This window comes from Trichechus manatus, unplaced genomic scaffold (genome assembly GCF_000243295.1).
Source record: "Trichechus manatus latirostris isolate Lorelei unplaced genomic scaffold, TriManLat1.0 scaffold00021, whole genome shotgun sequence".
Classification (NCBI taxonomy): domain Eukaryota; kingdom Metazoa; phylum Chordata; class Mammalia; order Sirenia; family Trichechidae; genus Trichechus; species Trichechus manatus.
This window is the reverse complement of record NW_004443957.1, coordinates 3,214,710-3,228,503: the sequence shown is the minus strand read 5'-3', so window position 1 is coordinate 3,228,503 and position 13,794 is coordinate 3,214,710. Positions and strand designations below refer to the sequence as shown.

Below are 13,794 nucleotides of genomic sequence, written 5' to 3'. Positions count from 1 at the left end.
GCAGACGAAAAAGACTGAGAGTCAAGATTCCTCAAGCAGCTTGTCACTTTATATTCAACTGTGTATCTTTAATCATCATTACTTGTGAAACTCCTCATGCACTTTGTGGAGCCCTGAGGTTCCTCAGAGCAGACCGTGCAGACACCCCAAAGCTGTGCTTTACAGCCAGTGGGCATCATTATGAACAGTTACAACACGGGGCACTGAAAGGGGTTTAGCCAGCTGCCCTGGCACTAGCTGGCTCCACTGAGAGTGATGGTTTTTCCACTGCCTCCTCTCCTTCCAGTCAGCTGACTCTCTTCAGATTTCAGCTTCTTTCCAAGGAATCTTGTAATAATTAGATAACAAAGCTTAAGTCTAGAAACTTCTTTTTTTTAACATGATACCAAGTTGGTGTAAGACCTAAGGATAGTTCCAACTCTTCCACAGAATAAAGCCATATGCTTTACCTTTTTAATCTCATTTCCTGGTCCTCTGCTGCTATATCAGTAATTGAAGCTGGAGACAGTTTAACCGCAACTTAAGTCCTCTCCTAAAACAGAGGGTACTCAGGCTCCACAGCATTTGAGTTAATGACACAGGATCTAACTATTTTTAAGCACTTAATTATGTACCTTACCCAGAACTACTTTTGGTACCAGGGCGTTCCTAAGGACTAATAGTCTACAGTGCCTTTCTCTTCTTAATGGAGGCCGAGTTAGAGCTGCTACACGAATTTATTAAATCAATAAACATTATGAGACAAGTTATGTGGTATGATACTTTCTAGTTTCACTAAATAAACCATACTATGCAACAAATAAGTGCACATATGTGTGGTATATTGTAGAACCTCAGTTTATTCTATATGTTATAAAGGATATGCATGTCATATACATAAGTACATTAGATACACATCTGCAAACATAACACATTTAGCAATCCCAATAGACAATCTAATAAGTAAAAACCTAATTCGGTAGTTTTCCAACCAGTTCTTTAGGATAATGTTAAAGATGTAGTATACATTTACATTTGTGTAAAAATCTAATCTAATTAGGTATTTTTCCAACAAATTCTTTAAGATAATGTTAAAGATATAGTATATATTTACATTAAAAGTCTTTCTTTAAAAAAAATTTATTGCAAATCATATACAATAAAACCTGCAAACGATGGAACCTGGATAAGGTAGAAACCCATCAGAGAAGGAAAACTCAAATATTTTCCACTAAGAGAGAGTGACAGAAACCTGGTTTAAGACTGCAATCACAAAAGGACAAATACTGTATGAGACCACGATTATAAAAACTCATGAAAAGGTTTACACACAGAAAGAAACAATCTTTGATGGTCACGAGGGAGGGGAGAGGTTGGGATGGAAAAACACTAAATAGACGATAGATTAAGTGGTAACTCTGGTGAAGGGTAAGACAGTACACGGTACTGGGGAAGTCAGCACAACTTGACCAAGGCAAGGTCATGGAAGCTCCACAGACACATCTAAACTCCTTGGGGGATCAAATTACTGGGCTGAGGACTGGGGACCATGGTCTCAGGGGACATCTAGCTCAACTGACAGTTTATAAAGAAAAGGTCCTACATCCCACTTTGGTGAGTAGCGTCTGGGGTCTTAAAAGCTTGTGAGCAGCCATCTAAGATACTCCACTGGTCCCACCCTGTCTGGAGCAAGAGAGAATGAAAAAAAAAAAAGATACAAGGGAAAGATTAGTCCAAAGGACTAAGGACCACAACTACCACAACCTCCACCAGACTGAGCCCAGTATAACTAGATGGTGCGTGGCTACCATCAACAATTGCTCTGACAGGGCTTACAATAGAGGGTCCTGGACACAGCCGGAGAAAAACGTAGAACAAAATTCTAACTCACAAAAAAGACCAAACTTACTCATCTGACAGAGACTGGAGAAACCCTGAGAGTATGATCCCCGGACACCCTTTTAACTCAGTACTGAAATCACTCCTGAGATTCACCCTTCAGCCAAAGATTAGACAAGCCCATAAAACAAACCGAGACTAAATGGGCACACCAGCCCAGGGCAAGGACAAGAAGGCAGGAGGAAAAAGGAAAGCTGGTAATGGGGAACCCAAAGTCAAGAAAGGGAGAGTATTGACACGTCATGGGGTTGGCAACCAATGTCACAAAACAGTATGTATATTGTTTAATGAGAAACTAATTTGCTCTGTAAACTTTCATCTAAAGCACAATTAAAAATAAAAAAAAAGAAAAGTAGTAAGGCTGAACGTTGTCAAATGTGGAAAACTTGGGAGACTTGGAAAAAACAAGGCAGTCCCACTGAGTCCTGGCTCTCACAGGTTTTCACTGTATTTGATACAGAATTTGCATCTAGAATATATAACAAACTTTTATAGCTCAATAACAAAGACAAATAACGTAACTGAAAAATGAGCAAAGGATTTGAATAGATATTTTTCCGAAGAAGATATAAAAATGGCCAATACGCACATGAAAGGATGCTCAGTATCATTAGCCATGAGAGAAATGCAAACACAAACTACAATAAGACAGCTACACTTCACACTCACTAGGATGGCTACGATTAAAAAAAACTCAGATAACAAGTACTGGATGAGGAAAAATTAGAACCTTCATAGATTGTTGGTAAGAATATGGAATGGTGCTGCCACTTTGGAAAACAGTGCGGCAGTTCCTCAAATGGTTAAGCACAGAGTTATGACCCAGCATTCCACTCTAGTTATTTATCTGAGAAAAATGAAAACATATGGCCACACAAAAACTTGTACATGAATGTTCATAGGAGCATTATGCAGAATAGCCAAAACATTATGCAGAACAAGCCAAATGCCCATCTAATGAGTGGATAAACAAAAAATGGTATATTCATATAATGGAATATTATTTGACAATAAAAAAGAAAGTACTGATACATGCTACAACATGGATGAACCTTGAAAACACTACACTAAGTGAAAGAAGCCAGTCATGAAGGACCACATCTTGTATGATTCCATTTATATGGAATGTCCAGAATAGGCAACTCCATAGGAACAGAAAGTACATTTGTGGTTGCCAGAGGCTAGAGGAGTTGGTGGGAATGGAGGATAACTGCCAATGGGTATGTTGCACAACTCTGTAAGTATTCTAAAAACTACTAAGCTGTACACTGTAAATGGGTGAATTGTATGGCATGTGATCCGAATAAATCTGGTAAAAAAATTTAGACTTTTCCTTAAGGGTTTCCAAGAATCAGTTTATTTCCTGAAACATACTTTAATTATATATGCACATAAAGGAATTGCTATTTTAAAATTTACTTATTTTAAAAATAAAAGCAAATAAGTAACACCTGCTAAATATAATGAAAAGAAAGCATACTGTCTGAGACAGAATATGGGCTCTGGAGCTGGAGTCCTAGGATTATGCTACTTGGCAGCAATGTGACCTTCAGCAACTTGGGAGGCCTGAGTTATCATTTGCTAATCTTGAAAAAGAGAAAATGATAACTATCATAATGGGTTGTTTTGAGGATTAGTGATAATGTACACAGTGCAGTGTCTGTGCTCAGCAAAACAGAAGCTTTATTACCACTAGAAGGAACACAGAAAGTGAATTGCCCCTTTAAAAGATTCCATTTCCTCATCTTTGAAATAGGTACTGATTGTTTCTATACTGTCCCTAGGTGGCCCTGGTTCTCTACTGAACTTGAGGGTCAAACTTCCATTTTGTATAAAACATGCTTACAAGTACATATATACACACAAAAGAAAAAAAAAAGATTAGGAAGAAATACATTAAATATATTGGGCAATTGATAGGTCACACACACACACATATACATATACCAACGACATACATACAACTAACTAAATCTGGGGTCAATTTTTCTTTCAGACATGAGCCTTTTTTTTAAACGTTTGAGGACTACTCTTTATTAGGCTGTGGGCTTTGTGTTCAAGGATTTAAAAAAATGAAATGGCCCGTATCTTCAAATAATGTAACATGCTATGAGAAGTTCAATAATGAAGGAAAGTAATTCTGCTTACTGCAATCAGACAGAATTTCAAATGACCTTAAGAACTGAGCTAAGTCTTGTTGAAGGAGTGTGAGACAGAAAAGTGTGAGGCAGATAAAATAACACATCAAGAGGCACAGACGTGAAACAACACAGCATATTCAGAAAAAAGAATGTTAAGCAGTTAATATTGCTGAAGCACAAGGTCAGGGAGAGGAGAGGTAAAAAAGGGGCTGGAAGTGAGCAGGTCAAATCATGAAAGGCTGTGTACGCTGTAATAGAGTCTGTCCTTTATCTTGAAGGCCATGAGAGAGTACTGAAGGTTGCAAGCAGAAGAGTGACAGAGTCATATGTGCAATTTTAGAAAGGTCACTCCAGTAGTAGAATGGCAATAGCGTGGAGAAGGTTGGTGGCGAGAGCGGTAATCAGGCTATTACAAAAGTGTAGGCTAGGAAGAGTTAAACACCAATTTAATGTAGTGGCTAGACAGCAGAGAGATACTCATGGGAATTTAGACTGCCACTAATGAGATCCTTACATCAGAGAAAACAATTAGTAAAATCAATAACTTAAAACAATGTATCAACAGATCACTATAGGAAAGCTGGGTTAAGAGAGAAATTTTGACAATGTATTGACATCAAGGGGGCGAAAGATACTGTATTTGGAAGATAAAAAGCAATCTGGTCACATCCTGCCTGAATGAAATAGCTCTCTCAAACAATCACCTCCCACTGTTGTAATCAAATTCAATGCCAATCCAAGCACTGTTCAGATTCAGTTTAAGTGCCTTGATATAGCAGGAGGGAGTTCCCTGGATAGGGGTCATAAGCATTCACATCACTCTACTGAGCTAATGCCCTTTAAAGATGAATGAACTGACGTTCTCGTTTATACGTTCATCTTCTGTGAATTTACATAGTGTCAATCAACTAAGAATCTGATCATCTCTAAGAGAACTAACAGGAAGGTGAGTGTTTGGACCTGAAAACTAAGTCCTAGACCCTTGACTATATTAGGCTGCTTTAGGTTAACCATATGGCTTTCTCCTGGCAACAACAACCTCTTGTCCTTGGTTAATTTTACTTTCTTCTAAAACTTTAATAGTGTTGAAGTTTGGAAGGAACTGATACAAATATGGTCAGGAGAAAGAACTCATAGGACTTGGCGAGTGCTTGAACATGAGAGTTGAGGATAAATCCCAGGTTTCAGGCCTGGGTGACTGAGACAAAGGAGGTACCAGTACCCAAGATTGAGAATATAAGAGAAGATGAGAATGGATGGTATGGAAAATATATTACTTTTACAATACCATGGACATGCAGGTGGGAATGTTCAGTAGATAGAAGTGCGTCTGGAGTTTATGAGAAAAGTTTGGGCTGTAGTTACAGATTCAGCAGCCATCACCATACAAGAGGTAATGAATAAAAATACCCATGAAGGATGTATAAAATGAACAGAAAGCTAGGTAATCAAATACCAATGATTAATATTTATGAGGAAAGCAAGAGAAAAGATATAAAGGGAAGAAGGACTAGGCCAGAGTAGGCTAAACCAAAACAAAGTGTATCATATAAGCCAAGAGAAAACTAATCAACTGGGACAAGTACAAAAAAGTGTCCCCTGGAATTGGCAATTAGGTCACTGGCAATCTTGGCAACTGCAGTTTCAAATGAACCATAACAAAGGTAAAAGTTACAGTGACCAAATAAAAATACCTCACCTTGAAACTACAAATCTAGAAAATATGACAAAACAAGTAATTTTCTGTCCCACGCAATCCGTTCACACTTCTCATTTGACTTGCTATTTCATGGTGGCTCCTCCACTTTATCTGTGACTGGGTCATGATGCAATAATGTCAACAATGTTGATTAAACTGAGTAATTACCAGCACAATTCACTGGCTTAAACAATGATCTTGATTTATTCCCTGAACTTAAATAACCCTCCTGTGGTTTTGTTATTATGCAAGGGAAGAGCTACAACTTCTCCCCTTCTCCTGCACCGGTGCTGCTCCAAGTCTCAGCTGAATTGCTATTTCTCACCTCTTCTCACACGTACCTACTTCTGATTCTCTGATATGAGGTAATCATAAAACCAGGAATTTCTTAAGATGCAAAACAACTTGTTTATAGCAATTCTCTGCTAAGATCATAAAACCAAAAAAGTAAAACAAAAACAAAAACAACCTCAGCATGGTACCAAGCTGGAAAATGAGATATCATAAGTTACCTCACCTATGATAAAAGCTATCTGCAACCCCTTTTGCATGTTATTAATGTTTTTATGTCATGCTTCTAATTTCTTATTCAAGCCAACAGAATAGCTTAAATATGTACCTTTGTGCCTATAATCATAACTTCTTGGGGATTAAAAAAATTACTACATCCAAAAAAAATACAGCTTTTCATAAAAAAAGAAATATAAAAGTATCCATACTGCTAACAATGATGTCTCTAGTGACTCAGCTGAACCAAAACCGTCTGTTTTCTATTGAAATTAGTTTCAGGTTTCAGCTGTGCTATGAAGGAAAATATGAAATTAGAGAAAGGCATCTTTTAAGAAAAACACACAGCAGTCTTCATTTAAATCTGTGACCCCCACTGAGATCTTGCTTCAGTGAGTCACACAATGAAAACAGTATGAGAGACTTCCTCACTTGACAAGCCATACTACTCATATGCTACTTTGGTAGTCTATTAAGTGTGGAGGGAATAGGATGAGGAACAAATAATCTCCTTGTTTCTCTCAAGTGGAATAGACAATCTGGTTTTCTTCTGTCATTCTTTGCTGATGATAGATATCCAGGCAAACTGGTCATCATCATTCTTTTTCTGAGCTAATAAGCCCTTGTAGGCTTGAGGCAACAAAACAGACTACTGATGTAAAATCAAACACAAGATAGGATTAGTATAATAGTAAAGAGCACTTTGAAAGTTTGTTTTTTATAAAGCTAATATTTATTTCAGAAGATTTAGAAAAGATATATATATAAAATATTCATAATCCCATTCCCCCAACCAAGAATTCTTTACCTGGCAAAGTTGTCATTCAAAAATAAAGGGAAAATATTCATAATCCCATTCCCAAGGTATTGTCACTATTAAAAATCTACATGTTTTTAAGAGAAAAAATACTATTCACAAGTAATAAAAAAATTAAAAGTCAATTTAGCTTAAAGCTTGAAGGGAAATAAAGGCCACAAAGCTATAGGCTTTAAAAGTCTTAGTAACTGCAAGGTGTGGAATCACCTTGCAGAAATCAATTTGGCTTTTGTTCTTGGTACATTGCAGCCATACCAACACCTGAGGCTAATGAATGGGGGTTGACCAGACCAAGAGGGACCACCTGGGGTCCAATGCTGACTAAGCCTCACCAGGCATGATGTAATCTCTCATGACCACATGATGAGGCTGATAAGAGCCCTGAGCCCTAAGGCTCAGATGAGCTTCCTAATCGGTTACCATGCACAGGAGAGGGTAGCGTTTACCTCTTTGCATGGAAGTTCTGCGCTATGAACCCTCCCAGATCTCTCCCTATATGTCTTTTCATCTGTACCCTTCTTTGCTGTAATAAACTTGCAGCCATGAATATGGTGTACTCTTTGTGAATCCTGTGTCATTCCAGTGAATTAATGAACCCACAGGAACAGTGAGAGCTAGCAGGGGCTGACATCTGCCTATTTGGCAGTCTACAAGGTGTCCTTCCAACATGTGAGCTCTGATCCAGCTCTCGGTGGCTCCGGCTGAAAGAAAGAGGGTTGTGGAGCAGCTGATAATGAGGATAGAGGAGTGGGAAGTTGAGAACTGGATCCATTTCCACACTTTGAGACTTGGAATCATGCTGATCCTTTCCAGACAGTTAGCAATGAAGGTGGGATTAGCCCACCGTGCCCCTTGTTTAGGGCACCAACTAAAATGGCCACGCACTGTTCTGGCTCAGTACTTCCCATCATTAGTACCTACTGCCAGATCCACCATCCTGAACACAAGGAAGATAAAATTTCCCCTTCTTTTTATTTAGAAAATCTTCAAACTTACAGAAAAGTTGAAAATGAATACCCAAGTCACCTAGATTCATCAACTGTTAACGTTTTGCTACATTTGCTTTCTTTTTCTGTATACACACATAATTTTCTGCTGTGGTTGGATTGCCTGAAAGTAAAATGCAGATATCATGACACTTCACTGTTAAATACTTCAGCATGCATTTCCCGAGAGAAAGGACATTGCAGGATGAACTCTGTAGCTGGTCTAAAGTGAATCCCAGAGATATCCAGGAAACTGACCTCTATTCTGGCACCAAAGCACTGAGTTCAGGAATATGCTCTGACTAGACTGAAATAGCCTGGAAAGGCTGAGGCTGGTGGATGAATAATTTATTCATGTACAATTGTGTAACACTCTGTGACTATATTGTGGTTTAATGTCAGGGTTAATGAGGTACACCTGGACAGGTGACGTGGTCTCTAGCATACAGCTACCAAGACTGGAGCTAGAGGGACCCAGAAGGTACAGTAATGTTTTCAGACATTAGACATTATCCACTGGAGAAGTTTTACTTATCTTGGAAATATGGCCAATCTGTCTGTCATTATCCTGTGTGCACTGACTTTTTTTTTTTTCTCTTTGCATTCTTTAGATAAGTGTTATGGATTGAATTGTGGCCCCCTAAATATGTGTTATAAATCCTAACCCCTATACCTGTGGTTATAAGCCCATCTGGGAATGGGTTTTCTCTGTTACATTAAGGACGAGGCAGTACTAGTGGAGGGTGTGTTTTCAGTCAATCTCTTTTTGAGATATAAAAGCAGATTAAGTAAGCAAGCAAACAAGCACAAAATGGGGGGCGGGGGGAGTAGATGCCAGGCCACACAAAGATCAAGGAACTGCGGAACAAAAGCTGAGAAAAGACAAGGACATTCCTCCAGAATTGAGAGAGAGAAAGCCCTCCCCTAGAGCTGGCACCCTGAATTAGAACTTCTAGCCTCCTAAACTATGAGAGAATAAATTTCTTTTTGTTAAAGCCACCCACCTGTGGTATTTCTGTTACAGCAGCACTAGATGACCGAGACAGTGAGTAAACTGACTGACCCAAATGACATCTGCTCCTGGTCTTTCCATCAATCTATACCTATCACTATCCTTTGTCATTATAACATTTGTGTAGTGGTTCTCTACTCCAGTAAGTAACCCATGGTCACGTGCAGTACTTTTCAAAAAGTTTGGTTTTGGAACCTTTGCGATCTCATGAAGATCTCTGGAGGTATGAATGCAGTGTGCTACATTTCAGTATGTTCATAGTTGGTACCCTCATCTGCCACGCTGGAGAGCTGCCCTAATACAACGAAATATCAAGTGCCTACCTTTGAAAGCACATACCCACTTGTATGAAGAACATTACACCCCGTACCTCTGGTAAGATGAACTGTTCCACAGGTTTGTACCACAGCTTGTTCACCTGCACACCACAGCTGGGAGGACTAAAGCGGGCACTGAAGAGGGCCTCCTATATATCGGGAAAAAAGAAAAAAAAAACTTCATGTTATATAGTGCACATGCTACAAGCTTTCAAACACCTTACATTTTGGTCAGCTAAATCGTCAATGGCCCCAACCAAGGCTACTAACATTGCTCTACTGCAGCTTGGGCATTACTTGGGTTTTCTAGTACAGTCGTGGTCATTAAATAAAGATATTTAAAACAGCCAAAGCTGTCATCACGTTCCCAATAATTAGCTACAATTCACATAACCTTAAAAAAATTTTTTTGAAATGAAAAGCATTAAGGAAGGTGAGAGATGTTAAATTAAGCCAACAAATTATTAGGGTATCAGAACCCCCCAATGGTTAAGAAGTATCCGAAAGATCACAGATTCCCATACACAATAAAAGTGCTCAGGAATCCTCATTCAAAAAGAAAACCTTCAGAAAAGAAATACAACTGAAAAGAGAATATAAAGGAGGGCTGATTCTCATTCTGCCTGAATTGTTTTCTTTGGGCCCTCTCTGATTTGTTTTGGGGAAGATCATCTCCAAATTCTCATGCTTATTCTTACATACCAACTTACCAAGGGGGAAACTTCTGCTAAAGCTATCAAGACCACACAGAAGTTCAGAATTAAGGGAGTGCTAATGGATTATGTCTTTTATCAACATCAGTCCTTGCCAATACAGTGGAAATCCTTTTTACACTGTGACTACCTGTGAACTCATCAGCATTCACCTTAGACTAGGCCTTCCTTGAGGACAAAGATTAGTAGCCCTTCCCTAGGCTAAAAATATAGCAACTAAAAGTTAAATCAGAATATTACACATCTGAACCAAACTACTTGACTGATAATTCAAACATTATGAATCAAACCCGATAAACCAAACTCGTTGCCATCGAGTCGATTCCGACTCACAGTGACCCTATAGCACAGAGCAGAACTGCCTAAATAGGGTTTCCAAGGAGCAGCTGGTGGATTCGAACTGCCGACCTTTTGGTTAGCAGCCAAGCTCTTAATGGAGCCCTGGTGGTGCAGTGGTTAAGACCTCGGCTGCTAACCAAAAGGTCAGCAGTTCAAATCCACCAGCCGCTCCTTGGAAACTCTATGGGGCAATTCTACCGTGTCCTATAGGGTCGCTATGAGTCAAAATTGACTCAACGGCAATGGGTTTTTTTAAACCTTATGAATAGTTAAAAAAAGAGACTATATACTAAGGCAGTTAAACAATTGTGTGTCAAAAACTTCAATATCAATCCTAATTTCTAGAAAAGGATAACAGTGGAATTCAGGGTGTATTATTTCAGTTACCTAATTGAGTTTTTGTATCAATGAAACCTTTAACCACAATAATATATGGACTCCTATAATTGACCAACTTGAAAAATGTCGCGGCAATCATAATGGCTGGACTCAAAAACAATACTCAAAATATCATAACATGGCTTTCCATGATTGAATATCAGTAGGATTTACTCCTTCTCTCTTATATTTATGCCAATAAGCACATTAACAAACTACGCAGTATTCTTTAGAAGAAGCTGGAATAGAATAAGCTGCAAAAAAGAAATCTAATCAAATTGATTTGTATATTTACTGAGGACTTGCTAATATTCTATCTGTTGCTATATGACAACAATTAGCACTAACAATAATATAAAGACATTTTTAAAGATGTCTTAAAAAAGTGAACAGATCCTCCTGTAGATAACTATTATGAACTCTGGACAAAACGTAAAAAACTATCTGAGGCACTGGAATATAAACAAAGTAGACAGAAACTGGAGGAAAATCAACACTTATAAGAAGAGAAAGCACTGGGGACATTTATGTATTTATTTTGTCTGAGGGGTAACTAAAACTTGGATAAAAACCTGCAGTCTTTCTGACTGAAAAATCAGAGGAAAGAACTGGGGCAAACACAGCGGCTAAAAAGTGAGCAGTAAAACCTCCAGGAAGGAAAGGATCACAGAGGGAGGGTCCTAAACTCTTCATACAAACTCTGTCCAAGTCTATGAAATGCCCATTCAAGGTAGAATCTAAGCAGCCCATCTAAGGCCAAAAGAATGGACTAAAGATTTCAGAGGCTGCCTATTGCAAGAGAAACAGAGTTTAGTGTCTGTATCTAGCTAATTTAACTGTCTCCCAGAACAAAAACAATCAATATTCTTTACAGGAATATAATAAAACCCAGAGTACCCACAATGAATTATTCTCAATATCTAGGATACAACCCAAAGCTACCAGACATAAGATAAAAAAGAAAAATGTTAACCATACTCAAAAGGTGATAATCAATAAAGACAGACTCCAAGATGACTGAGATGTTGGACTAAGCAGACAAGAGTTTTAAAGCTGTTATCATAACTATGGTCAAGGCTGTAGAGAAAAATATGCTCATAATGAATGATCACTAGGAAATGTTAGAGAAATAGAAACTATGAAAAAAAGAACTAAATGAAAATTCTAGAACTAAAGAATATCTAAAATAAAAAATTCACTAGATATGCTTAACAGTATAGACAGATGAGTCAATGAACTTGAATACAGATTAGTTAAAATTACCTAAATCAGAAAAAGAGAGAGAAAACACATTGAAAAAAAAAAATGAACACAGCTTGAGTGATCTGGGACTATACTAAAAGGTCTAACATACAGGTAACTGGAATCCCAGGAGTGGAGAGGAGGGGGTAGAAAATTTATTTGAAGACGTGATAACTGAAAGTTTCCAAATTTGGCAAAAGACATACATTTACAGATTCAAGAAACTTGGCAAACCATGAGCAGAATAAACAAAGAAAAACCACACCAAGGTACAATACAACAACACAACCAAATTGTGTAAAACCAAACTTAAAAAGAAAATCTTAAGAGCAGTCAGAAAATAAACCCAAAACAAAACACATTATATACACCATACATGTGAACAACAACATGATATGAAGGATGACTAACATCTCTTCAGAAGCAATGAAGCCAGAAGACACTAAAATAACATCTTTAAAATACTGAACAGAAAAAAAGTCAACCCAGAACTCTATATCCAGAAAGTATTCCACAAAAATAAAGGAAAAAATAAAGGCAAAACAAAAACATTCCCAGCAAAATGAAAATCGAGCAAATTCATCACCAGTAAACTTGCACTATAAGAAATGCTAATGGATGTTCTTTGAGCTGAAAGAAAACGACATCAGATGGAAACTTGGATCTTCGGAAAGTAATGAAGAACACCAGAAATGGTAACTATACAGGCAAATATAAGAGTTTATTTTTTTCCTCTAAACTTCTTTCACGTACATTTGGCTGTTTAACGTAAAAATTATAACAATATATTGTGGGATTTATAGTGTATGTAGATGTAATGCACATGACAACTGGAGAAAAAAGCAGGAAGATGATAAATGGAACTATATAGTTAAAAAGTTTTTATAGTTCACATAAAAGTGTACAATATTAAGAAGACTGAAAAGTTCAGGATACATACTGTAATCCTCACATCAACCACACACGCACAAAATAATAGTACAGAGACCTATAGATAAAAAGACTATAGGAAAATTAAAATGGAATTCAATTAACCCAAAAGAAGGTAGGAAAAGAGGAACAGAGGAACAAAAAAGGCAGGAACAAGCAGAAAACGAATAGTAAACTGAAAAGTTGAAATCCAACCACACTGATAACTGCATTAAATGTAAATGAAATAAATATTATGTAAAAAGTAGAAATTCTGAGAATGGATAAAAAGAAGACTCAATTATATGCTGTCTATAAGAAATACAATTTTTAGCTAAATATAAAAAGGATAATGCATCATGATCAAGAGGGGTTTATCCCAGAATTAGGAAATTGGTGAACATTACAAAATCAATCATTGAATTCACCACACTAACAGAATAAAGGATAAAAACCCTGGAAATATTCCATGTACCCATCTACAGGAGAATGGATAAACCATCATATATTGCTGGAATGTTACTTAGCAACTAAAGAAACAAAAAGAAAAAATTCACCAACACATACAACAGCATAAATGAGTCTCAAAAACATTATGTTGAATGAAAGAAGCCTTACACAAACAGAGTACTTACTATATGACTCCATTTATGTATGAAGTCTCAGAACAAGCAAAACTAGCCTATGGTTAAAAAAAAAAAAAAATTCAGAACAGTGGTTGCCTCTGTGGGATGGGGCAGTAATTTCCCCGGAAGGAACACGAGGGAACTTTCTAGGGTGATATGTTTTGTATCTTAATAGAGTATGGCTTAAACAGGTTTATGCATTTTAAAAACTGACTGAATGTACATTTCAC

The 13,794-nt window shown here is 37.5% G+C and overlaps 1 protein-coding gene across 2 annotated transcripts in view; it reads right to left on the bottom strand.

The window, feature by feature from the left end:
- B3GALNT2 (beta-1,3-N-acetylgalactosaminyltransferase 2) overlaps positions 1 to 13,794 on the bottom strand; it is a 47,328-nt gene that overhangs the window by 14,626 nt on the left and 18,908 nt on the right. For both annotated transcript variants that reach the window (XM_023727999.1, XM_004372800.2), the window contains exon 5: positions 9,411 to 9,506. In XM_023727999.1, the coding sequence (XP_023583767.1) occupies positions 9,411 to 9,506 (96 nt within the window). The remainder of the gene's footprint in view (positions 1 to 9,410; positions 9,507 to 13,794) is intronic.